Here is a 23,460-nt window from a genome sequence, read left to right as displayed (position 1 = left end):
GCACAGGAAGATTTTTCTCCTGCCATCCTGGAGCTGCTTCAAGCCAAAGTCTGTGCCCTGCTCCTGCCAGCTCTCCCAAATCCCAGATTTCCTGGCTCCAGGACACACTGAGAGGTGATTCATGCTGCCTTAGGATTTCTCCCACAAAAAAAATTCCCTTTTCCTTAGGAGCGACTCCATCTTTTTGCCTCCTCGTTGTCCTTTCTGCTGGCCCAATTTGCAGCCTGGCCAAGTTTCTTTTTTTAACAGCGTTTTTAATATCATTGTTCAGGTTATAAAAATAAATCCCTTGAAATATTGTTTGGGATGAGAAAGGAAAGCCGGATCCCACGGGGCTGCTGCACTTCCAGTCACCCTTCCCAAAACTGTTGGCTCTGCCCTGCTAGAGGACAAAATCCCATTCCCTCATGGCATGCACAGGGATTTGGGATTTGTGGGTTTTGTGGAAGAAATGGGACAAATTTCTGTGTCCTCTGTGGGCTGGGAGCTCGGCTGGCCCGGAGGCTCCGTGCTGGCACTGGAGTGGGGAATGTCTTGCAGTGAAATTCCTGCAGTTTTATTGGAAGTCTTGAGGCTGAGGGCACTTGCAAGGCAGCCAAGAGCAATAAAAGTCGGGATCATGGAGCGGTCTGGGTTGGAAGGACATTCAGGATCATCCAATTCCCCCTCCTGCCATGGGCAGGGACCCTTCCTACTCTCCCAGCTTTCTCCAGCCTGGAATTGAACCCTTCCCAAGCACAGCTTCCCTGGAAATCCATTCCCCACCCTCACAGCTGCTCCAGCTTGGGGTTTGTTTTTCTTGGTTTTTTTTTGTTTTTTTTTTTTTTTTTTAATTCCCGAATTTCTGAGCCATTTCCTTCTGTTCCACACCGAGGCTGACGATTCATCCCCACAATTCCCTGGAAAACGCCTCATTTATTAATTAATTACCCAGCGCTGCTGCTGCTGCTGGCAGGCCCAGCTGTCGGAGAACCCAGCTTGGATCCAGCCCTTTTCCAGGGATTTCTGGACAATCCCCCCTTGCTCCTCCTCCTCCTCCTCTTGCCGCGGATCCTTTTGTGCAGCTCGGGCTCCGTTTCCTCCCCACCTGCTCCCTTTCCCAGCAGCAATGGATCCATTGTCTGGAGCTGCTTGGCTTTTCCCACCGGGATTGCAGCTCCCTGTCAGCCTGCCCGGAACGTGGAGGAGCCAAGGAAAACAAGAAACGAGGAGGGGGGAGAGAAAAAAAGGAAAGGAGAAAGTGATTTCGCAGGAATTTGGTGGCGCTTTGATGAGTTTGGACTCACCCAGCACCTTCCACCTGCTGGTCCCATCCCTCCCACGCTTCCCACTGCACCCCAGACCTGGATTTGGGAGCCGTGGATTCGTTTGGCACCAGGGAAAATCAGCTCAGAGCAGCAGGGACCAGGCTGGCCCTTCCCAGCTCAGCCCCCGCTGGGGATTCCTGTTCCAGCAGGACTCTGGAGTTATCCCAAACAAGCTGTTGCTTTGGGGCAATAATCCACAGGCACGGGAAAACCTGGATATCAATTCTTTCCGCACATGGACATGCTGCTTTATGGATCTGCAGGAAAAAGGGGCCGTTTAGGGCCAGATTTTGGGGCCTGACCCTTTGTGTCATATTCTCAGATGGAAGTGCCACCTCCCACCTGGTGCCTATCCTAGCTGGGATGATCCATATAATATTTAAGGATATTTAGGAATATATCTGTGCCTGGACACTGAATTTTTAACCCTTCTGCTTTGAAATTTAAACCTCTGGGAAAATAATTTGATCTATGGGTGTTGCCAAAGGATTCTTTAGGTGCCCAAAATTCCTGAGGGATGATCCAGCATCAACTCTGGGCTTGTGGGTCCCCTTTTGTGCTCAGGTTTGAACCTGTGTCCTGGGAAATGTCACCTTTTCTGATCCAGATGGGAATTCCCAAAGGAATCCTGCTCTCCCTCATTCTCCCAGCCCTCATTTCCTAAGGAAGAGCGGACAGGAATCAGGAAAACCCCCCAAAAGTTTCGGATCAGCACTGGGAAGCCTCATTCCCAATATTCCCACTTTGCTGGCAGTGGGGAGATTTCCCAGGAAAGCACCTCCTGCCCAGTTCAACCTCCTGGCTGTCCCAGTATCCAACTGGTGAGCACTGGTGACCCCATTGCTGCTGGCAGGAGATTTTCCAGCGTCTCCACACGGCTCCTGCTCCTGCCAGAAGTGGGACACGGCCTCCAGCAGGGAGCAGGGAAGGAGCTGACCCAGCTTCACTGTGGTGTTGGCATTTTTCTGTTGGTTCAGGCTGGGGACACACTGTCCAACGTAGGTGACAGATATTGGCACGTTATTGTAAATCCAGCACAGGTAGTTTGTGGTATTTAATGTTTGTACCATCCCACTGAGGGCAGAGCCCCACACGCTGCCCTGCAGGACAGAGCTGCGGCAGGGCAGCAGAACATGTTAGAGATAAACAGAATAAACAACCCTGAAACCAGCACAGACCAATTATGGCTTCTGCTTTGGCAACAGGGCAGAAAGACAGAGACTTTTTGCAATTTTGGAATCATCAATAGCTCAGATTCCGACACCCACCCAGCCCCGGGAATCCTCTTAGGGCAGTTGCAGCGGGATAATCGCGTTAAGCCGCCCCGTGGTGCCGGCACAATCCCAAAAGGGAAAGCAGAAGGTGCCGAGGAGCCGGCAAAGCCGAGCTCCTTAAGGAATTAAGAGACATCGGAGATGGGAGAGCTCTGATGGGATCTCAGCACGAGGCTGAGCTTTGGGGTTTGTCCATCCAGGGGAGCAATTCCCAGGAAATTGGTGCCGCACCAAAGCCTTCCCAGCGTGATCCCAGAAAAACCAAAGGAAGCAAAAAATCTTCCAATGGGAACAGAGAACTCCATTGCTGTGCAACTCCCTATCATCAAAAAGCAGCTGGAAAAAAAAAATAAAAATCCCTCAGAGAATCTTTTAAGGATATTGTTTTTGTTATCTCTTCCCCCCGACAATGTGTTCCCAGGGGTGGCACTTCCTCCACAAAGCTGGAAATTTCATGGAACAGCCTTCCCTGCTGGGAGAATTCCAGCTGGTTCTCCAAACTCTTCCTCACCAAGGCCCCTCTGGACAACCTCCCTCCTCCCTGAGTTTGTTTATATGCTTTGAATCCCGTTAGGAAACCATCTCCCTCCTTCAGCGCTGCTTTATCCAAGTTTCCATATTTAGTTCTTTCAGCTATTCCTGTTCCTGAAGCAGCTTTCCTGCCGGGACCTGCTGCATCCCAGTTTTTCCCTCCAGCAGCCGCCACGGGGAGAATTATCCCACATCCTCCGTGCACTGATGGATGCTCTCACTCACTGAGCCACCCCGATCCCAAATCGCTCCCCAGGCCCTAATCCCGGGATTGGGAACGCCCTGAGGTGCCCACGGGGATGGGGAGCCGGGAATTGCGGGATTTTAGGGAGGGACAGAGTTAAAGAAGGCGGTGAGGGCGGCTTTGCTCCTGGCACGTGGCTCCATGTCAGCCGGCAGAGGCAAGGCAGGGAGAGGAATTCGGAATTCACCGGGAGCAGGAGCCCGGAGGGAAAGCCGACTTTGGATCCCGCAGCCAAGGTGAGTCCAAGGGCAGCGCTGGAACCGCCGCTCTGCGCCCCAACCTCCTCCCTCGCCGGCATCCAGGGCACCCCAGTGTCCCCGTGTGTCCCCGTGCTGTCCCCGTGGTGTCCCCATGGTGTCCCTGTGGGTGTCCCCGTGATGTCCCCATGGTGTCCCTGTGGTGGTGTCCCTGTTGTGGTGTCTCCATGGTGTCCCCATGGTGTCCCCGTGGTGCCCCATGGTGTCTCCATGGTGTCCCTGTGGTGCTGTCCCCATGGTGTCTCCATGGTCTCCCCGTGGTGTCCCTGTGGTGCTGTCCCCGTGGTGCCCCATGGTGTCTCCGTGGTGTCCCTGTGGTGGTGTCCCCATGGTGTCCCTGTGGTGGTCTCCCCATGGGGTCTCAATGGTGTCCCCATGGTGTCCCCATGGTGTCCCCGTGGTGTCCCCATGGTGTCCCCATGGTGTCCCTGTGGTGGTGTCCCCGTGGTGTCCCCATGGTGTCCCCGTGGTGTCCCTGTGGTGGTGTCCCTGTGGTGGTATCTCTATGGTGTCCCCATGGTGTCCCTGTGGTGGTGTCTCAATGGTGTCCCCATGGTGTCCCCATGGTGTCCCTGTGATGTCCCCATGGTGTCCCCGTGGTGTCCCCGTGGTGTTGTCCCTGTGGTGTCCCTGTGGTGCTGTCCCCATGGTGTCCCCATGGTGTCCCTGTGCCGTCCCCTGTGGTGGTGTCCCCATGGTGTCCCCATGGTATCCCCATGGTGTCCCTGTGGTGTCCCCATGGTGCCCCATTGGTGTCCCCATGGTGTCCCTGTGGTGGTGTCTCCGTGGTGTCCCCATGGTGTCACCATGGTGTCCCTGTGGTGGTGTCTCAATGGTGTCCCCATGGTGTCCCCATGGTGTCCCTGTGATGTCCCCATGGTGTCCCCGTGGTGTCCCCGTGGTGTTGTCCCTGTGGTGTCCCTGTGGTGCTGTCCCCATGGTGTCCCCATGGTGTCCCTGTGCCGTCCCCTGTGGTGGTGTCCCCATGGTGTCCCCATGGTATCCCCATGGTGTCCCTGTGGTGTCCCCATGGTGCCCCATTGGTGTCCCCATGGTGTCCCTGTGGTGGTGTCTCCGTGGTGTCCCCATGGTGTCACCATGGTGTCCCTGTGGTGCTGTCCCCGTGGTGCCCCATGGTGTCTCTGTGGTGTCCCTGTGGTGGTGTCCCCATGGTGTCTCAATGGTGTCCCCATGGTGTCCCTGTGGTGTCCCTGTGGTGTCCCCATGGTGTCCCCATGGTGTCCCTGTGGTGGTGTCCCCATGGTGTCCCCATGGTGTCCCCATGGTGTCCCTGTGGTGCTGTCCCCGTGGTGTCTCAATGGTGTCCCCATGGTGTCCCTGTGGTGGTGTCCCTGTGGTGGTGTCTCTGTGGTGCCTCCATGGTGTCCCCGTGGTGGTGTCCCTGTGCCGTCCCCTGTGGCTGCTCCAGCGGGATGGGAACTGGAGGTTTGTGCATTCCCGGAGCGGGATCAGCTGCTCCCGAGGGACTCTTGGGGTCCAGGTGACAGCAGTGGGGTTGGCAACAGCTCTTGGGGTGCAGCTGGGACAGGAGGGGCAGGTGGCAGCTCCAGAGTCCCACTGATGGCTGTAGGGTCTGGCTGGGGGCTCTTGGGGCCCCACTGATGGCTGTAGGGTTCGTCTGGGGGCTCTTGGGGTCCCACTGATGGGTGCAAAGTCCAATTGAGCAGTGCAGGGTTCAACCTGAGGCTTTTGGGGTCCAGCTGGTGGGTGTAAGGTCCAACTGGAGGCTCTTGGGGTTTGGTTAACGGGTGTAGGGTCCCGTTGATGGGTATAAGGTGCAGCTGGAGGCTCTTGGTGTCCAGTTGATGGCTGTAGGATCCATTTGGTGCCTCTTGGGGCTCAATTGACGGCTGTAGGATCATCTGGTGCCTCTTTGGGATCAATTGATGGCTGTGGGATCCATTTGGTGCCTCTTGGGGTTCAGTTGCTGGGTTTAGGGTCCATCTGGTGGCTCCCAAGCTCTGGTTAATGGCTCCAGACTCCAGCTGAAGCCTGGAGGGTCCAACTGGAGGATTTTGGGGTCCAGCTGCTGTCTGCAGGACCCACTTGAAGCCTGTAGGGTCCAACTGGAGGATTTTGGGGTCCTGTTGCCGTCTGCAAGACCCACTTGAATCCTGTAGGGTCCGGTTAGAGGATTTTGGGGTCCAGCTGCCGGCTGCAGGACCCACTTGAAGCCTGTAGGGTCCAACTGAAGGATTTTGGGGTCCAGCTGCCGGCTGCAGGACCCACTTGAAGCCTGTAGGGTCCAACTGGAGAATTTTGGGGTTGCGGCGCCTCCTTCCATCACCCTTTAGGACCCACCTGATGGCTGCGCGGTGCCGCCGCCGCCGTTCGGGGTCCGGCGGGCCGCTCCCCCGGGAGGTGCCGGTCCCTCCCCGCTCCGGGCCCGGGGCTCCCCCGCCCGCCGCTCCCAGCAGCCCGCCGGGGCCGGGGGAGGAGCGGGCACGGGCGGCGGCGGCGGCGGCAGCGGTGAGTGCTCCGGGACAGCGGCGACAACCGCGGGCACCGCGGGCACCGCTCCCGGCGGGGCCGCACCTGCCCCGGAGCATCCCCGGCCCCGGCGGGGGCAGCGGGGAAGGGGAATTTGGGGATGCTCGGCGCGCCCGCGGTACCGGGGAGCAGCGGGATGCGCGCTCCGGGAGCCCCGGGAGGAGGGATGGAGGGAGAGGAGGGGTCTCCACCCCCGTGGGGACAACGCCGGGGGTCCCCCCGTGCCCCACGGGTGGCGGCATCCCTAAATCATCGCCCAGGCTCTGAGCCGGGATGCGAACACCCCAAAATCATCGCTGCGGTCAAAACGGGGGAGCTGCGGCCGCGCTGCCCCCGTTCCCCGGGCCGGTTCCCCGGAGCCTTTCCCGGTGCGCGGCAAGCAGCGCTTCCCGGCCGGCGCTGGGCACCGGGAGCGCCTTCCCGTGCCATCCATCATCCCGCTGAAAGCCCGTTGACGTCAAGCCCGTCCCGTGCACGCCGGTCCCAGCGCCGGGAAAAGCGGGATAGGGACCGGGAATACCGGGATAGGGACCGGGAAAAGCGGGGAGGGCGCTGGGGAGGGTCTGCCCCGGGGCACCGCACCGGGCTCAGCTCGTCCCGCGATTCCCGGCGGCTCCAGCCTGGGATTTGTGCGTGGATTTGTCTCTTCCTCGATGCGGAGCCTCCTCCGCCCTCCGTGGGGTTTGGAAAAGGTGCTGGGGTCGGTTCTGGTGGGGAAATTGTTGAGGAAGGGGTGGGGAAGAGCGAGACGGTGCCCTGGGATGGGCAGAGCTCCTGTGCTGCTCCCTCGTGCCACAACCAGAGGGACAACGAGTGGGGACAGCCCGTGGGCATCACCCTGGCACCCCGGGGGGCTCAGGCCTGGCTGGCACCAGGGTCCCCTCGGTGGCCCGAAATGGTCCCCAGGGCCCCTGCGTGGGAGCTGGTCCTGAGGGTGCCCCCCACGGGAGGTGGTGGCTGTGAGGGGCTCTGTGGGGTGGGCTCAGGGGTCTGGGGGGCTCTGTGGTGGGCACTGCCCACCCTCAGGGGTCCGGCACCCACGGGAAAGGGGCTTCCAAGGCTGAACCCCACCGCTGGGTGCCCGGGGAACATCCCGGGGCTGCGCCGCTCGTTTCCATTGGGAGCTGGGAGTGGGAGGCTGCGGAGCCGCCGGGAGCTCGGGATGGGCTTTGCTGCCAGGCACGGGAGCCTGGGGCTGTTCTTCCACCACAGGACAAGGGAGCACCTGCCCAAACCAGCCTTTGCTGCTCCCAAACCATCCCTGCCTGATCCCCCAGCCATTCCCAAACCATCCCTGCCTGATCCCCCAGCTATTCCCAAACCATCCCTCTTTTCATCCCCCAGCCATTCCCAAACCATCCCTGGCTGCATCCCCTGGCTGCTTCCAAACCATCCCCAATTTCATGCCCTGGCTGTTCCCAAACCGTCTCTGGTTTCATCCCCCAGCCATTCCCAAACCATCCCTCTTTTCATCCCCTGACCATTACCAAACTAGCCCTGGTTTCATTCCCTAACCATTCCCAAACCATCCCTCGTTTCTTCCCCTGACCATTCCCAAACCATCCCTGCCTGATCCCCTGGTTGCTCCCAGACCATCCCTGCCTGACTTCTTCCAAACCATCCCTGATTTCATCCCCTGACCATTCCTAAACCATCCCTGATTTCATTCCCTGACCATTCCCAAACCATCCCTGTTTTTGTCCCCTGGCTGCTCCCAAACCATTTCTGTTTTCATTCCCAAACCCTTCCTGCCTGATCACCCTGACCATTCCCAAACCATCCCTGCCTGATCACCCTGGCCATTCCCAAACCATTTCTGTTTTCATTCCCAAACCATCCCTGCCTGATCACCCTGGCCATTCCCAAACCATTTCTGTTTTCATTCCCAAACCATCCCTGCCTGATCACCCTGGCCATTCCCAAACCATTTCTGTTTTCATTCCCAAACCATCCCTGCCTGATCCCCCAGCCATTCCCAAACCATCTCTGTTTTCATTCCCAAACCATCCCTGCCTGATCACCCTGGCCATTCCCAAACCACCCCTGGCTGCTCCCAGCTCTCCCCTCCAGCCCCATTTCTCCCTGTGCCGTTTTTTCCTGCCCGACACCTCCCCGGGCCGCTCCCTCTGTGCTCTCACCTCTCTCCCTCTGCTCCATCCCCGACATCCCTTCGTGAGGCCAAACTCCTGCCACCTCCCACACCCCCAGCCTCTGGCGTTGTCCCCGTTCCAGCCTTTGTGGGACAGGGACTGAGGGTGACATTGCAGCAGCTTGGCCCCAAATCCGGGGGTGAATCCCCCCTTCCATCCCCCCCGAGCTGCTGCCGTCCCTGGGGCTCAGCTCTCCGTGGGCTCCCGCTGCAGCACAGCCCTTTGGGAAGCCTCACACGGATACAAAATGCAGTTGAAGGTGATGAAAATCCCTAATTTTCCTGCTGATTAAAACTGGAGCTGTGTGACAGCAGCTCTTGGCGTTCCTGTCAAGGCGCTTCAAATGTTTTGTCACCGCATCTCCACGAGCAGGGAGAGAGGCTCGCTCAGGAATTATTGGGAAGGGATTGACAGCCCCGCTCCTCCCGCTGCCTGCTGGGATCAGGAGCTCCTTCCTCACCCTGCAACGCTCTTCTGGGAGCCTCTCCAGGCTCCTCATCCTTCCCACAGACAAAAAGACTCCCAGGGATGGACGTTTCACCTCAAAAATTGGGAATTGTGCAGATTTGAGTTGTTGGGTGGTGGAGCAACACCAGAGTTTTTGGCCTCATCTTCTCACAAGTTCTCTGGGGAGCAGCACCTGGCTGGGATCTTCCCTCATCCCATCCTGCTGCTCTTCTGGGGACGCAGGAGCCACTGCCAGCCCAGGAGAGCCGCCCCACTCCCCGTGTGAGGGGTGTTTCATTCCCTGACCATTCCCAAACCATCCCTCTTGTCATCCACCATCCATTCCCCGTGCCAGGGGTGTTTGCCGCAGGCTCTGCCCCCTCCTGGCATCGCTCCGGCTCCCAGAACTCTTCCCAAGTTTTCTGCTGATCCCTGAAGAAGCTCGGCAATAATTGTGCAGCCTTAGCAGTTAAAAAAGCGACTTTTTCTGCAAACAAAGCTGCTCACCCCTGGCTCCTGCTGGGCTCGGGAGCCAGCTGGGATCTGCGGGATGGATGTGGCTGGGCAGGAATATCGGATCCAGCCGGGCTGTTGGCACATCCCCGCTGCTGGATGCGGATTTGGGGATGTGGCTGGGTTTGGTGACCCATCCTGGAGCTGGTGCCCATCCCAGGCAGGTGCCAAGGGTGGCACCTGAGGGATTCCAGGCTCTGGAGCTCCTGGAAGGCACAGGGATATTTGCCAAGGTGGAATGGAGAGGACCAGGCCGATCTGCTGGGTGCTGCTGGAGGGAAATCAGCTGTTCCCTGCTGGTAGAGCAGCAGAAAGCCGGAGCTGAGAGCAGCCCTTCCCCTGGAGGAAGCAGCTCCATGAAATATTGATGGGATTCACGCACAGCAGCCGAGCCGTGCGAGCTGCATTGCAGAGCTCGCAGCCGGAACGGGAAAAGCTCCTCTGCACCTTCCCTCTGTGCCAGGGAGATCAGCCCCGGGCCTGGCACGGCCCTGCCAGCCCTCGGTGCCACCTGAGTGGGGCCATCCCATTCCAAACCCATCCCAGCTGTCTGGCATCCCCGTGGAGCTGCCCCACTTTTTGGGGGTGACACGGCCCCACAGGTCCCTCTGCCCGTGGTGCCAGCGAGGTCCTGCTCTGTCCCCAACCAGCACCGAGGTGCCACCAGAGCAGATTATCCACGCTCTGCCCTGGGTTACCTCCAGGACAGGTTGGAGCATCGCTGCTTGCCGCAGTGTCCCCGTGGCTCTGGTGGCTCTGGTGGCTCTGGTGGCCAGTTGGGCTCGGCGGGCGCTGGCTGTCCCCCAGCCTGGCCCTGCCGGGTGGCTTTTGCTCCTCGGATTCCATGATGTTGCCAAGGAAACGCTGGGATTCGGCGCAGATCTGATTGAAGCGGGCGCAGACGTCACGCAGGGACGCGGGGGACAGGGACAGCGTGGTCAGGGCTCGGGCTTGGATCGCCTGGAATCCCAAACCTGTCCCACCTTCCCATGGAAGATGGGCATGAAGAGCCTGCAGGAGGATTCTGTGTCACGCTGGTTCCCCACCCTGAGCTGGATCCTCCTGGAGCTGTGGCACCTGGAGATGGACACATCCTTTGGGAATGGGCGTGGGAAGGGAATTGCCATGAGCAGGGTGTGTTTGGACACAGCAAGACTCAGGAAGATTCCAGTGGGACATTTCTGCTGTGTCTCTGCTGCCTGGAGAGCCCCTGCTGGGCTGTGGCTCCCAGTCTGGGTCCCATGGGTGTTCCCAGTCTGGATCCCAGTGGTGCTCCCAGTCTGGGTTCCAGTGATGTTCCCTGTTTGGATCCCACTGGTGCTCCCAGTCTGGATCCCAGTGATGTTCCCAGTCTGGATCCCAGTGATGTTCCCAGTTTGGGTTCCAGTGATGTTCCCTGTTTGGATCCCACTGGTGCTCCCAGTCTGGGTCCCATGGGTGCTCCCAGTCTGGGTCCCAGCGATGTTCCCATCTGGGTCCCACGTGCAGGAGCAGATGGAAGCACGGAGAGCACCCGGAGCAGCCCCAGCTGTTTCCAGGCCGGAGGAATGGAGGAATGCCATCCCTCCTGAGCCCTTGGGGACATCCCTGGTCACTGTCACCCATGCCACGGCCACCAGCTCTTCCCATCCCGATGGAAAACCAGTCCAGGCTCCCATCCCGGCACTGCCCTTTGGAAAACCATCCTGAGCAGAGCCCTCCCGTGGGATTTGCTCCAGGACCTTCCTCCCTTATCCAGCAGCCAGCCCTTTTTCCAGAGGCAGCTCCTGTGGGATCCCTGAGCACAACCCCATCCAAACTTCCCAACTTTTCCAAGAAACGGAGCACGTTCCGACCCATCCTTTAATTTTAACCTGCAGCAAATCCCAGCCAGGACGGAACTTTGCTAACCTGCCTGAGCCAGGAGAAGCTGAATTCCAGGACCTGGAGTTCCTCCCAAATTCCCAGCTCACGTGCACCCAATTATAGCCCTTGTTGGGCAATTAAAATTATACAAGCGGCTGCCTATCAAAGGCGGAGCAATTAATTAGAATGAAATACTTTCAGGGGAAATAAGCCTTGCCTGATTCCCAAATTCTTGGAGGAGCAGGTGTGTGGGAGCTGGGATGCTGCAGCCTGTCCTGGTGTGTTGGTGCTCAGCCAGGGCCTCGGGGTGGCAGCTCTGGCAACCTTTTTATTCCCCGAAAAAGCTGATTTTAGGACCTCCCTGCTCCAGACAGTTTTCAGTGCTCTCCCTCCAGCCTCAACAGGGCACAGGAAGAACCTTCTGCCCCACTGCCCGGGGTTCCCAGCCCCGATTTTCCCTGGGAACACCCACCTTGATGGTTTTCAGGGAGCAAACAGCTCCCAAAATCCCTCTGCCTCCTTCCCTGGCAAGGCAGCATTCCCAGCCACCCCCACCGTGCTCATTTAACACCTTCCTCCTCCTCCTCCTCCTCCTCCTCCTCCTCCTTTCCCACCTGTGTGGGAGCACCTGTGGGGCTGCCCCCTCCTTCTCCAGAGCTTTTCCCAAGGCACCCGTTTTTCCCATCAATATTTTGCCCCCCATTCCCTGTTTTTGTGGTGTATTTGGGGCCAGCGCTGCCTCCCATCCCCGACTTGTCCCTTCCCAGCCCTGCAGCCCCCCGGGCTCCATCCCCTCCTGGGCTCACCTCCAGCCCCACTTTTCCCATCCTCGCCACTTTTCCCTTCCCACGGCACCTGTAGGGATCCGTGCTGGGGCTCATCAGCTCCCTGAATCCCAGCCCAGGGATGCTCCCAGCACATCCCACCCCGCTGGACCACCGAGGCCCTGCTCGGGGCTGGGAGGAGAACTGGGTCAGCCGGGTAACCATGGAGATGCTGAGGGAGATGCTGAAGCAGCGCCAGCACAGCCCCGGCTCTCCAGAACCCTGGAAAGATTCACCCGCCCTGGCACCCTCCGGATCCGGCCGGGATGGGGCTGGGAAGCTGAGCGGAGCCTCCTCCTCCTCCTCCTCCCCTCCGCGGGGCCGGTAAGACGCCTCCATCTCCTCTTTTAATATGTTTTTTTTGGGGTGCCACGAGCTGGGAGGGGCAGAACTCGGCCCCCGCCATCCTAAGGCAGCAGGGATCGGGATTTTCCTGCCGCTTGTGCTCCTCCATCGGGGATGCTCCAGCCATGACGCGGCTCCCGGCGGTGTCCGTGGGCTCCGCGGGTCCCTCGGGGAACGTCCCGGGGCTGCCGGGGCTCGTTGTTTCCCGCAAGGACGGAGCGCGGTGGCGGTGAGCGCTGCGGGGCTGCCCCGGGGGCATCGCTCCGAGCATCCCGGAGCTTCGGGATCCCGGGAATAAATGCAGGGGAAGGGGGAAAATGGGTGTTGGAAGGGAAAGGTGGTGCGGGTCCCTGACTCCCCCCCGCGCTGCCGGGAAGGGGGAGCCGGGATAGGGGCGGCAGCGGGGCTGGGGGCTCGGCAGCGGGCTCGGGAGGCGGTGGTGGCATCAGGGGGGCCGTGGTGGCATCAGGGGGGCCGTGGTGGCATCAAGGGGGCCGTGGTGGCATCAGGGGTGCTGTGGTGGCATCAGGGGTGCTGTGGCCATGCTGAGGATGCTGTGCTGATGCTGAGGATGCTGTGGTGGCATCAGGGATGCCGTGGTGGCATCAGGGATGCCGTGGTGGCATCAGGGGGGCCGTGGTGGCATCAGCGGTGCCGTGGCCATGCTGAGGATGCTGTGGTGATGCTGAGGATGCTGTGGCAGCATCAGGGGGGCTGTGGTGGCATGGAGGGTGCTGTGGTGGCATCAGGGGTGCCATGGCCATGCCAGAAATGCTGTGGCCCTGCTGAGGATGCTGTGGTGATGATGAGGATGCTGTGGTGGCATGAGGGATGCCGTGGTGGCATCAAAGATGCCATGGCCATGCTGTGATGATGCTGAGGATGCTGTGGTGGCATCAGGGGGGCTGTGGTGGCATCAAGCACACCGTGGTGGCATCAGGGGTGCCATGGCCATGCCAGAGATGCTGTGGCCATCCTGAGGATGCTGTGGCCATGCTGAGGATGCTGTGGTGGCATCAAGGGTGCCGTGGCCATGGCAAAGATGCTGTGGTGGTGCTGAGGATGCCATGGCCATGCCGAGGGTGCTTTGGTGGCACCAAGGATGATGTGATTGTACCAGGGACGCTGTAGTGGCACCAAGGGTATTGTGGTGGCACCAAGGAGGCTGTGGTGGTGCTGAGGATGCTGTGATGGCACCAAGGCTGCTGTGGCCGTGCTGAGGGCACTGTGGTAGTGCTCAGGATGCCGTGGTGGTGCTGAGGATGCTGGAACCCTGCTAAGGATGCTGTGGTGATACTGAAGATGCTGTGGCCCTGCCAAGGATGCTGTGGTGACACTGAAGATGCTGTGCCCGTGCCAAGGCCGGCTCAGCTGTGGCAGCCACAGTCTCCAGCACTCAAACCCAGCTCATCTCAGCACCAGGCACTCCCCAACCCCCCCAGGCAGCCCCTGCACGGGGCAGAAACAGATTGTGCAGAGAGATACGGTGTAAAATCACAGCAGGGGAAAGCAAATCCTCCCTTCGGGCTGGGGAGTGCCTCGGCTTCCTTTGCTGCGGATTATCCCTGTGTGTGTTGCATTGGAAATGATCCCATTAGCGCTCTGCTCTCCTGATCTAATTTGCTCCCACCAGGGCGAGGCTGGAGCAGCACCAGGAGCCCTTTGTGTTCTCCTGGCCCTACAGGCGTGGAGTGTTCAGGGATTTCTCCCCTGGACCGTGGAGGGGCCTGGGCTGGGCCTGGCTGAGCCCTGTGCAGAGGGATTTGTGTTTGTTCAGGCACAGCCTAGGCCAGGTTTGCCAGTGGGGAAACTGAGGCACGGGGTGCAGCGGGACATTGCAGCTTTGGGATCCATTCCCCGTGCCAGGCGCATCCTAAGGGAATACTCAGGGATTGCAGCAGGTTTGGAGCCTGAGAGTGGCGGGTGGCATTGGAAAGTGTCACCCCAAAGGTCCCCAAGGCAGCGGATCAGCTCTGACACCTCCTCGAGGAGGTGCTGGACATCAGCACGGGGCTGTGATGGGGCAGATCCAGAGCTGGGATTGCACCTGGTGCCAGTGGCTCCATCCCTCTGGAGCTGGGACACATCCCACCCTGATGGCTTTATCCCAGAGAATCCATCCCTCTGGATTGGGGCTCATCCCACACCAACAGCTTTATCCCAGAGGATCCATCCCTCTGGAGCTGGGGGCCAGTGCTGAGCCCCCCCAGGCACAAGGAGTGGGGGGAAGGCTGTGGGTCAATGCCTGGGCAGTGCCAGGAGGGAAAACCCCAGCCAGGAGGGAACTCATTAATGCTATTAATGACTAATCACCCACTCACCCCTGCAACTGATAAATCCAGGAGTTCAGCGGTGCTGGAGCTGATCCCACAGCTCCTGCCAGGACTCATCCACGATTCCCATCAGGTCTCATCCCAGCTGTGCCCTGTGTGGAGCCTGCCCCGCTCCCCATCCTCGTGTCCATCCCTCTCTCCTGAAAGGGAAACATTTTTCCAGGCGCTGCCTCCATCCATTATCACAAAGTGGCTCCGCTCGGCCTGCAGTTAATAATTCACCTTTCCCTGGAAGATGGATGCTCCATCCCGCTGGACTTTAAATATTCATGGGCAGGGGAAGGCGGCGGGGCCGTGTGGAGCTCTGGCATCCGCCCCCGGTGCTCCAGGGATTCCCACCCCGGGCTGGGATCACCTGCAGCAGGTTTGGGGAAGGGGATGTGCAGGGAAAACTTGGCTGGATGAGATTTTGGATGTCCTCAGGGGTGGATGGGGCTGTACCCGAGGGACCTCTCAGCCCTGGCTGGGCAATGGTGGCACTCAGAACCTTCTGCCCATCCAGGTGTCTCCTGGATGTTGGGAGTGTCCTGGTCCTGCAGGGAGCTGAGGTAGGGCTGGATGTTCACCCCAGGAGTCCTGACCCCTTCCTGCTTCTCCCACGGTGGGGAAAAATATTGGAATATACCAAGATTAAAGGAACCCACAAGGATCATCCAGTCCAACCCTTGGCCCTGCACAGACACCCCCAAATCCCAAGCTGGGCATCCCTGGGAGCCGTGTCCCAGCACTCCTGGAGCTCTGGCAGCCTCGGGAATGCTCCTGAGGGAGCCTGGGGGAGTTCCCAGCGGGAAAAACCCTTCCCCGATTTCCAGCCAGCGATGCCACGACCCCTCAGCGTCCCCAAATTTGTCCCCGCAGCTGATCCCGGGCAGCAGGGCCGGTGCCGGTGCCGGCGGGCGCGCTGACCATGTTCAACGGGGATGCCAGCTCCTCGTCTGCCAGGAATGTGGTGCGCAGCTCCAGCATCAGCGGCGAGATGTACAACCTGGAGAAGAGCGCGCGCGGCAGCGCCGACTCCGTCTCCGTCACCGTCACCGCCAGCAAGAAGCGACGCTCCAGCCTGGGCGCCAAGATGGTGGCGATTGTGGGGCTGTCCCAGTGGAGCAAGAGCACCCTGCAGCTCAACCAGACTGGTGAGAGGCCACCCTGAGCCCCCTCTTGGGCTTGGAGGTGGCCACCAGTCATGCTTTGGTTGCCCACGTGTGATGGAGGCATCTAAAAATGGCGCCTAAAAACTACACCCAAAAATGGTGCCTAAAAATTACATCCAAAAATGGTGCCTAAAAATGACACCCAAAAAACGACACTAAAAAATTATATCCAATGACACCCCCAAAAATGGCACCCAAAAAATGACACCAAAAAAATGACACCCCCAAAAATGGCACCTAAAAATGACACCCCCAAAAATGGCACCTAAAAATGACATCCAAAAAATCTACACCCAAATAAAATGACCCTGCAGCTCAACCAGACCGGTGAGACGCCACCCTGAGCCCCCTCTTGGGCTTGGAGGTGGCCACCAGTCATGCTTTGGTTGCCCGTGCGTGATGGAGGCATCTAAAAATGGCGCCTAAAAACTACACCCAAAAGTGGTGCCTAAAAATAACATCCAAAAAATGATACCCAAAAAAACCACACCCAAAAATGGTGCCTAAAAATTACACCCAAAAAACTACACCAAAAAAATTATACCCAAAAAAATGACAGCCCCTAAAATGGCACTTAAAAATGACACCCAAAAAAACTACAGCCAAAAAATGACACCCCCAAAAATGTCACCTAAAACCTTTATATTATAATGAGGCATAAAATCCGAACAGCTTCGATCCCTCCCCCGTTAACGTTTCCCGAAATTTTAAGGCTGTTCCAGGGAGCTGCCGGGACCGGGCAAACCCTTGGGTGGGGACAGCCCCAAAGGAGCAGGACAAATCTGGTGGTGACACCACTCACACATGGTCACACAGCAGGGCCCGGGGACGGTGCCAGGGGTGGCTGCTTGTGCCACCACCCTCCTCCTCCTCCTCCTGCTGCCATCTGCCACCACCGGGGACACGCGGTGGGGACGGGGAAAGGGGACATCAGGTGGTGTCGGGGCTGTGCCCACACCTGTGGCGCTGTGGGTTGTCCCCTCTGGCATGGGGACAGGGGCACAGGGGGGATCTGGAGGCCAAGGGGACATCAGGCGGTGCCCACACCTGCGGGTTACTGTCCCCTTCAGCACGGGGACAGAGATTTTGGAGGACAAGGGGACATCAGGAGCATTAGGACTGTGACACTGAGGGCTGTCCCCTCTGGCACGGGGACAGGGGCACAGCAGTTTTGGAGGCCAAGGGGACATCATGAGCATTGGGGTTGCACACACACCTGGGGGTTGTTGTCCCCTTCAGTACAGGGACAGAGATTTTGGAGGCCAAGGGGACATCAGAAGCACTGGGGCTGTGACATCGTGCATTGCTGTCCCCTCTGGCACGGGGACAGGGGCACAGCGGTTCTGGAGGCCATGGGGACGTCAGGCAGCTTTGGGGTTGTGCCCACACCTGGGGGTTGTTGTCCCCTTCAGCACAGGGACAGATTTTGGAGGCCAAGGGGACATCCAGGAGCACTGGGGCCGTGACACTGTGGGTTCCTGTCCCCTCTGGCACGGGGACTTTGGAGGCCAAGGGACGCTTGTGGGGTGAGCGGGGCAGGTCTCCGTCGCAGAGGGGGCTCTGAGCCATCCAAAGCCGCGGTGACACTGGGACAGAGCATCTGGCAGATGGGGACACGGGGACACGGAGCCAGCCCGTGGCTCTCCTCTCCGGCCGCACCGGGGTGTGTCCATGCGGGAATTCACCCGGGGAACGGTGCACAACTCCCTGGAGCGATGGAAACCGGGAAGGGACGGGGCTGGGGGCAGGAGCTGGAGCTGACCCCGTCTCCAATTCCAGAGGGGGGCCCCAAAAAGCTGCGCAGCACCATCCGCAGGAGCACCGAGACCGGCATCGCCGTGGAGATGAGGACCAGGGTGACCCGGCAGGGCAGCCGGGAGTCCACGGACGGCAGCACCAACAGCAACAGCTCCGACGGCACGTAAGGAACGGGGCAGGGATGGGGAGAAGTACCGGGATCCCTCCCGCGGGATGGGCAGAGGGATGCTCCATAAAAATCCTTTGCAGGTTCATCTTCCCCACCACGCGGCTGGGAGCGGAGAGCCAGTTCAGCGATTTCCTCGACGGGCTGGGGCCGGGGCAGCTGGTGGGGCGGCAGACCCTGGCAACCCCCCCGATGGGTGAGTGGGGCAGCGCCCAGGGAGGCTCCGGAGGAAGGGAATTGGGGGAAGAAGCCGCGTGTTTCTTCCCGGGGCTCCATCCCAGCACATCCCGCTCCGGGAACGCTCTGCCACCAGCAGGGGAGAGGGGCTCAGGGGCATCCCCCAGAACCCGCAGCTCTGCCTCTTCCCGGGGATTCCTTTTCGAGCAGCCTGGAATCACACCCCCACCTTCTGTCCCTCTTTTCCCTTTGAAATCCCAAATGGGGAGCAAAAGTCGCACCCTAAGTCGGAATTCCCAGCCAGCAGCAGATGGGGACGCAGCCCAAGGTGGCCTCCTGATCCTGCTGGGAATGGGAAGAGCTGCCCGGGGTCCCCTGTCCTGTGTCCCATGTCCCTGTGGCACCGGGAGCTGGGCCTGAGTAAATCCCATCAGGAGGGAAGGGACGTTCAGGAAATGGGGAAGGGGAAAGGGAAAAGGGGAAAGGGAAGGGGAAAGGGGAAGGGGAAGGGGAAAGGGGAAAGGGAAGGGGAAGGGGAAAGGGGAAAGGGGAAAGGGGAAAAGGGGAAAGGGGAGAGGGGAATGGGGAAAGGGGAAAAGGGAAAGGAGAAAGAGGAAAGGAGAAAGGGGAAAGGGGAAAGAGGAAAGGAGAAAGGGAAAGGGGAAAGGGGAAAGGAGAAAGGGGAAAGGGGAATGGGGAAAGGGTAATGGGGAAAGGGGAAAGGGGAAAGGGGAAAGGGAAAGGGGAAGGGAGAAAGGGAAGGGGAAAGGGGAAGGGGAAAGGGGAAGGGGAAAGGAGAAAGGGGAAAGGGAAAGGGGAAAGGGGAAAGGGGAAGGGGAAAAGGGAAAAGGGGAAAGGAGAAAGAGGAAAGGAGAAGGGGGAAAAGGGGAAAGGGAAAGGGGAAGGGGAAAGGGGAAGGGGAAACGGGAAAGGCGTGGTTGGACCCCTCAGAGTTCCTGGCCCCTGATCCCTCCTGTCCCAGCCTCTCCTTTTCACCCGGCCAAGCCCAGCCTGGCTAAACCCCAGCCTTACTCCCATCACAAGGGATAAAATCCCAGTGACAGGGATGGAGCTGATGGGGAGGGGGAGCTCCCACCCCGACCTCTCCTCAGGGGGGGCTCCCACCCCGACCTCTCCTCAGGGGGGGCTCCCACCCCGACCTCTCCTCACTGCTCACTCCAAGCCCCTTCCCATCCTCTGAGCCCCTAATTCCCAACAAATCCGGCATCCCGTGGGACGTGGGTGTGAGGATGGGGATGAGGCCACGGGGCCGTGGCTGTCCCCAGGGGGAGGTGACCATCAGGCGTGTTCCCCCCTCGCAGGCGATGTCCACGTCGGCATGGCTGACCGCAACGGGCAGCTGGAGGTGGACGTGATCCAGGCCAGGGGACTCATCCCAAAGATGGGCTCCAAGTGCATCCCTGGTAGGTGGCTGTGGAGGGAGGGCTTGGGCTGCCGGGACCATCCCAGGACCCCGTTCCATGGCCCTGCTTGTCCCCATTTCCCACGGCAGCCACCTACGTGAAGGTTTACCTGCTGGAGAACGGCGTCTGCCTGGCCAAGAAGAAGACCAAGGTGGTGAAGAAAACCTGCGACCCCTCGTACCAGCAGCCCCTGCTCTTCGAGGAGAGTCCCCAGGGCAAAGTCCTGCAGGTGGGCAGGGACACCTTCCCCTATCCCAGGTGGCTCCAAGCCCCATCCAGCCTTTCCTTGGACACTGCCAGGGCTGGGACAGCCACGGCTTCTGTGGGCTGAGATGTCCTCCTTGGAGCTGGGATGTCCTCCTTGAGGTCTGGGTGTCCTCCTTGAGATCTGGGTGTCCTCCTTGGAGCTGGGATGTCCTCCTTGAGGTCTGGGTGTCCTCCTTGGGATCTGGGTGCCCTGCCTTGGGTTGGGATGTCTACTCAAGGTCTGGGATGCCTTGCTTAGGATTGGGCTGCTCTCCTTGCGGTTAGGATGTTCTCCTCGAGGTCTGGAATGCTCTCCTCAAGGTCTGGGATGTTCTCCTTGAGGTCTAGGAGGTTCTCCTCAAGGTCTGGGATGTTCTCCTTGAGGTCTGGGATGCTCTCCCTGAGGTCTGGAATGCCTTGCTTAGGGTTGGAATGCTCTCCTCAAGGCCTGGGATGTTCTCCTCAAGGCCTGGGATGTTCTCCCTGAGGTCTAGGAGGTTCTCCTCAAGGTCTGGGGTGTTCTCCTTGAGCTCTGGAATGCCCTGCTTGGAGTTGGGATGCTCTCCTCGGGGTTGAGATGGTTTCCTCAGATTTGGGATGGTTTCCTCAGGTTTGGGATGCTCTCCTCGAGGTTGGGATGGTTTCCTGGGGTTGGGATGGTTTCCTCAGGTTTGGGATGCTCTCCTCAGGTTTGGGATGCTCTTCTCGAGGTTGGGATGGTTTCCTCAAGTTTGGGATGCTCTCCTTGGGGTTGGGATGGTTTCCTCAGGTTTGGGATGCTCTCCTCGGGGCTGGAATGCCCTCTCTAGGATCTGGAATGCCCTGTGCCAGGACCTCCCCACCCTCACAGCCCAGGGATCCCCAGAGCCTTTCCTGCATCCCTCAGACCTCCCCGACCCTGACCACAGCAGGTTTTTCCACCTGGGCATGACTTCCCCAGGACTCCCAGCTCCATCACCCCTTCCATGCCCGCAGGTGATCGTCTGGGGCGATTACGGGCGCATGGACCACAAGTGCTTCATGGGGATGGCCCAGATCATCCTGGAGGAGCTGGATCTCTCCAGCGCCGTCTCGGGCTGGTACAAACTCTTCCCCACCTCCTCCCTGGCCGACTCCAGCATCGGACCCCTGACCCGCCGCCTCTCCCAGTCCTCCCTGGAGAGCTCCACCAGCCCCTCCTGCCCGTAGAGGCTGGGATTGGGAAGGAGACACCCAAGGAGACCTTGCAGAACTGGTCGTGGAGAGCTGTAAATATCAAATATCCTTTTTTTTTTTTCCTTCCATTTTTTTTTTTTTTTTTTAAATTTTCAATCTCCTTCCCCCACAAAAAAATCTGCCCTGGATGCCCTCCCTGGGAAGGGAGAGGGAGCGAGGAGCGGGTGTGAGGCAGGGGGGAAGGAGAGGAGAAAATTCCCTCCGAGGGCTGCGACTGCCAACGATCCCAGACTGTTCCCAGCCCTCGTCCTGGAAGCTCCCGGCTCTCTCCCGACCCTGCTGGGAGCAGTGAGGATGAGGTTCCTTTTTCCTCCCATCCCCTTTCCCTGCCTCCCAGGAAAAGGTGGCTTTCCAAGGGGAAAACCCCACCGGACTCCGAACAAATCCAGCTCAGCACTAGTTTTGTTTTCCAAGGAATGTAGCATCTTCTCTTATGTAGCTTTGCCACGTGCTAACAACACACTCACTGCAATACCCAGGAGAACTCCGGATGGACCGGGAACATCTGCCAGTCTCATCCCCTTTGGTCGCTTTCCCAGCACTTTTGGTGGCCATTTCCCTGCCTTTTTTTTTGGTTGTTTTTCCCCCAATTTTGGTTTTTTTGGTTTTTTTTTTTGGGTTTTCCCAGGAGCATGTAGCCTGTGACCATTGCCAAAGCAAGAGGGGACAGGGGAAGGGGCTCTGCCTCCCCTCGGCGTCCGCCGGGCTTCTCCTCGTGTCCCACCTCTGACCACGCGCGTGTCCGGCCAAAACCAGACCTGAAGGACAGAAAAACTCTGGGAATGCCTCGTGGGAGGTGGGAGAAGCGACCCAACGGAGCAGGAATACCGGGATCCTGGTGGATCGGCTGCCTCCCAGCCCCTTCCTTCCCAGCTGGAGGGCCAGGATGCTCTCCTTGAGGTCTGGATTGCTCTCCTGGGAGCTGGGACGTCCTCCTTGAGGTCTGGAACGCTCTCCTTGGAGCTCAGATGTCCTCCTTGAGGTCTGGAACGCTCTCCTTGGAGCTCAGATGTCCTCCTTGAGGTCTGGAATGCTCTCCTTGGAGCTGGGATGTCCTCCTTGGAACTGAGATGTCCTCTTTGAGGTCTGGAACGCTCTCCTCGGATCTCAGATGTCCTCCTTGAGGTCTGGCTGTCCCTCCCTGGGGTCTAGGAAGCCCTGCTCGGGGTTGGGATGCTCTCCTCGAGGTCTGGAATGCTCTTCTTAAGGTTGGGATTTCCTCCTCAGGGGTTGGGATACCCTTCTTGGGGTCTGGAATATCCTCCTTGGAGTAGGATGCCGTCCTTAAAGGCCGGGATTCCCTCCTCAGAGGTTGGGATTCCCTCCTCAGGAGCTGGGATACCCTCCCTGAGCATTGGGATGACCTTCCCAAGATCTTGGATCCCCTCCTGGAGATGTTCTCCTTGGAGCTGGGATCTCCTCCTCCTCCTCCTCCAGACCAGGCTGTCCTCCTCAAGGTGTGGGATTCCCTTCCCGGGCTCTGGGATTCCTTTCCAGGCTCTGGGATTCCCTTCCCGGGCTCTGGGATTCCTTTCCAGGCTCTGGGATTCCCTTTCAGGGCTCTGGAATTCCCTTTCCAGGCTCCAGCAGGATCCCCTCGAGGTCTGGGACGTCCTCCTTGGGGTTGGGACACCCTTCTGGAGAGCTTGGATGCCCTCCTGGATACTTGAATTCCAAGCAGGAGCAGAATCCAACCCTGGTTCTCTCCAAGGGGACATCTCGAGAGCAGCCCTGGAATTCTTGGGGCAGACAAAAGAGTTCCTCAGCGGGATGAGCGTTTTTGGGGTTTTTTTTTTTTCATTTGTTTTGTTTGTTTTTCCAAGCAGCATTTTGGTTCCCTCCGAGGGATCCAGTTCTTGTAGCAAACCCGGGAATTACGGAAGCTTTTTTTGAAGGTGCCTATTGAAATTTGCTGAAATTACTCAGGGGAGACACCACTAGAAACTCTTGGTTTCTTCATCAAATATTCCTAAATCCAATGACTGTCCTGAAGGATCAGTTCCCGAGAGAGAAGGAACAAAATCCCGACACGCCAAAACATGAGGAGACTGGAAGAGGACAAGAGGTTCACGAGGAATTTCACGGGGCTGGCTCTGACCTTCAGTCTTCACCACAAAGCACCCACAGCACGGCTGGGGTTTTTATAGGATTATTTCTTGGCAAAACACGGAATTCCACGATGCACAGAGCACAACAAACCCACCTGGGCTTCTCCCTGGTGGCACCGGGAATGAAGAACCAGCTCAGCCACAGCGGAACAAACCCAAACCTGAAGGAAAAGACTGTTGGGATGAAGCTGTTCCCTCCACAAACCCAACCCCAAACCTGGGGCTCCAGAAAACCAAACCTGGGAGTCCTCAACCCCAAATCTGGGGCCCACAAATCCAAATCTGAGGAATCCAGTCCCAAGGGTCCACAAACCCAGACCTGAGGGTTCACAAATCCAAGCCTTGAGCTCCACAACCCCAATTCTGGGGTTGCATAACCCCAAATCCGGGGGCCCAAAAACCCAAACTTGGTGTTCCATAACCTCAAATCTGCAGTTCTACCAACCCAAATCTGGAGGTCCACAAACCCAAATCTGGAGGTCCACAAACCCAAATCTGCAGTTCCACAAACCCAAATCTGGAGCTCCACAACCCCAAACTTGGGGTTCCACCAACCCAAATCTGGAGGTCCACAAACCCAAATCTGGGTTCCACCAACCCAAATCTGGAGCTCCACAACTCCAAACTTGGGGGT

The 23,460-nt window shown here is 58.8% G+C and overlaps 1 protein-coding gene and 1 non-coding gene across 7 annotated transcripts; both read left to right on the top strand.

The window, feature by feature from the left end:
• The first annotated feature begins 853 nt into the window (after positions 1-853).
• RIMS3 (regulating synaptic membrane exocytosis 3) lies at positions 854-23,107 on the top strand. 6 transcript variants are annotated; one of them, XR_012051817.1, is made up of 8 exons: positions 12,261-12,477; positions 15,440-15,714; positions 17,512-17,653; positions 17,740-17,852; positions 19,156-19,257; positions 19,347-19,486; positions 20,479-21,700; positions 21,742-23,107. XR_012051817.1 is itself a non-coding variant. In XM_032752552.3 (7 exons), exons 2-7 carry the CDS (start codon positions 15,489-15,491, stop codon positions 20,689-20,691), a joined length of 936 nt encoding a protein of 311 aa, XP_032608443.1. In that variant the 5' UTR covers positions 854-3,592; positions 15,440-15,488; the 3' UTR covers positions 20,692-23,107. The 6 variants fall into 6 exon arrangements, 5 of the variants coding, with proteins under 5 accessions (XP_032608443.1, XP_032608441.1, XP_032608442.1 ...); XM_032752552.3 differs by lacking the exon at positions 12,261-12,477 and adding an exon at positions 854-3,592 and having other exon boundaries at positions 20,479-23,107; XM_032752550.3 differs by lacking the exon at positions 12,261-12,477 and adding an exon at positions 5,985-6,103 and having other exon boundaries at positions 20,479-23,107.
• On the top strand, positions 19,254-19,361 carry MIR2982 (microRNA mir-2982). The gene is given in 1 exon segment (NR_048990.1): positions 19,254-19,361. It is a non-coding gene; the product is annotated as a microRNA mir-2982 (primary transcript).
• Positions 23,108-23,460: the final 353 nt, after the last annotated feature.

Source organism: Taeniopygia guttata, chromosome 23 (genome assembly GCF_048771995.1).
Source record: "Taeniopygia guttata chromosome 23, bTaeGut7.mat, whole genome shotgun sequence".
Lineage (NCBI taxonomy): Eukaryota > Metazoa > Chordata > Aves > Passeriformes > Estrildidae > Taeniopygia > Taeniopygia guttata.
This window is presented reverse-complemented; position numbering and strand designations above follow the sequence as displayed.

Bases quoted from the DNA above. Each gene is read 5' to 3' on its own strand.
- RIMS3 (XM_032752552.3), top strand. From the start codon at position 15,489: ATGTTCAACGGGGATGCCAGCTCCTCGTCTGCCAGGAATGTGGTGCGC. The intron at 15,715-17,511 runs GTGAGAGGCCAC...CTCCAATTCCAG, and splicing joins CCTGCAGCTCAACCAGACTG to AGGGGGGCCCCAAAAAGCTG. The intron at 17,853-19,155 runs GTGAGTGGGGCA...CCCCCCTCGCAG, and splicing joins CCTGGCAACCCCCCCGATGG to GCGATGTCCACGTCGGCATG.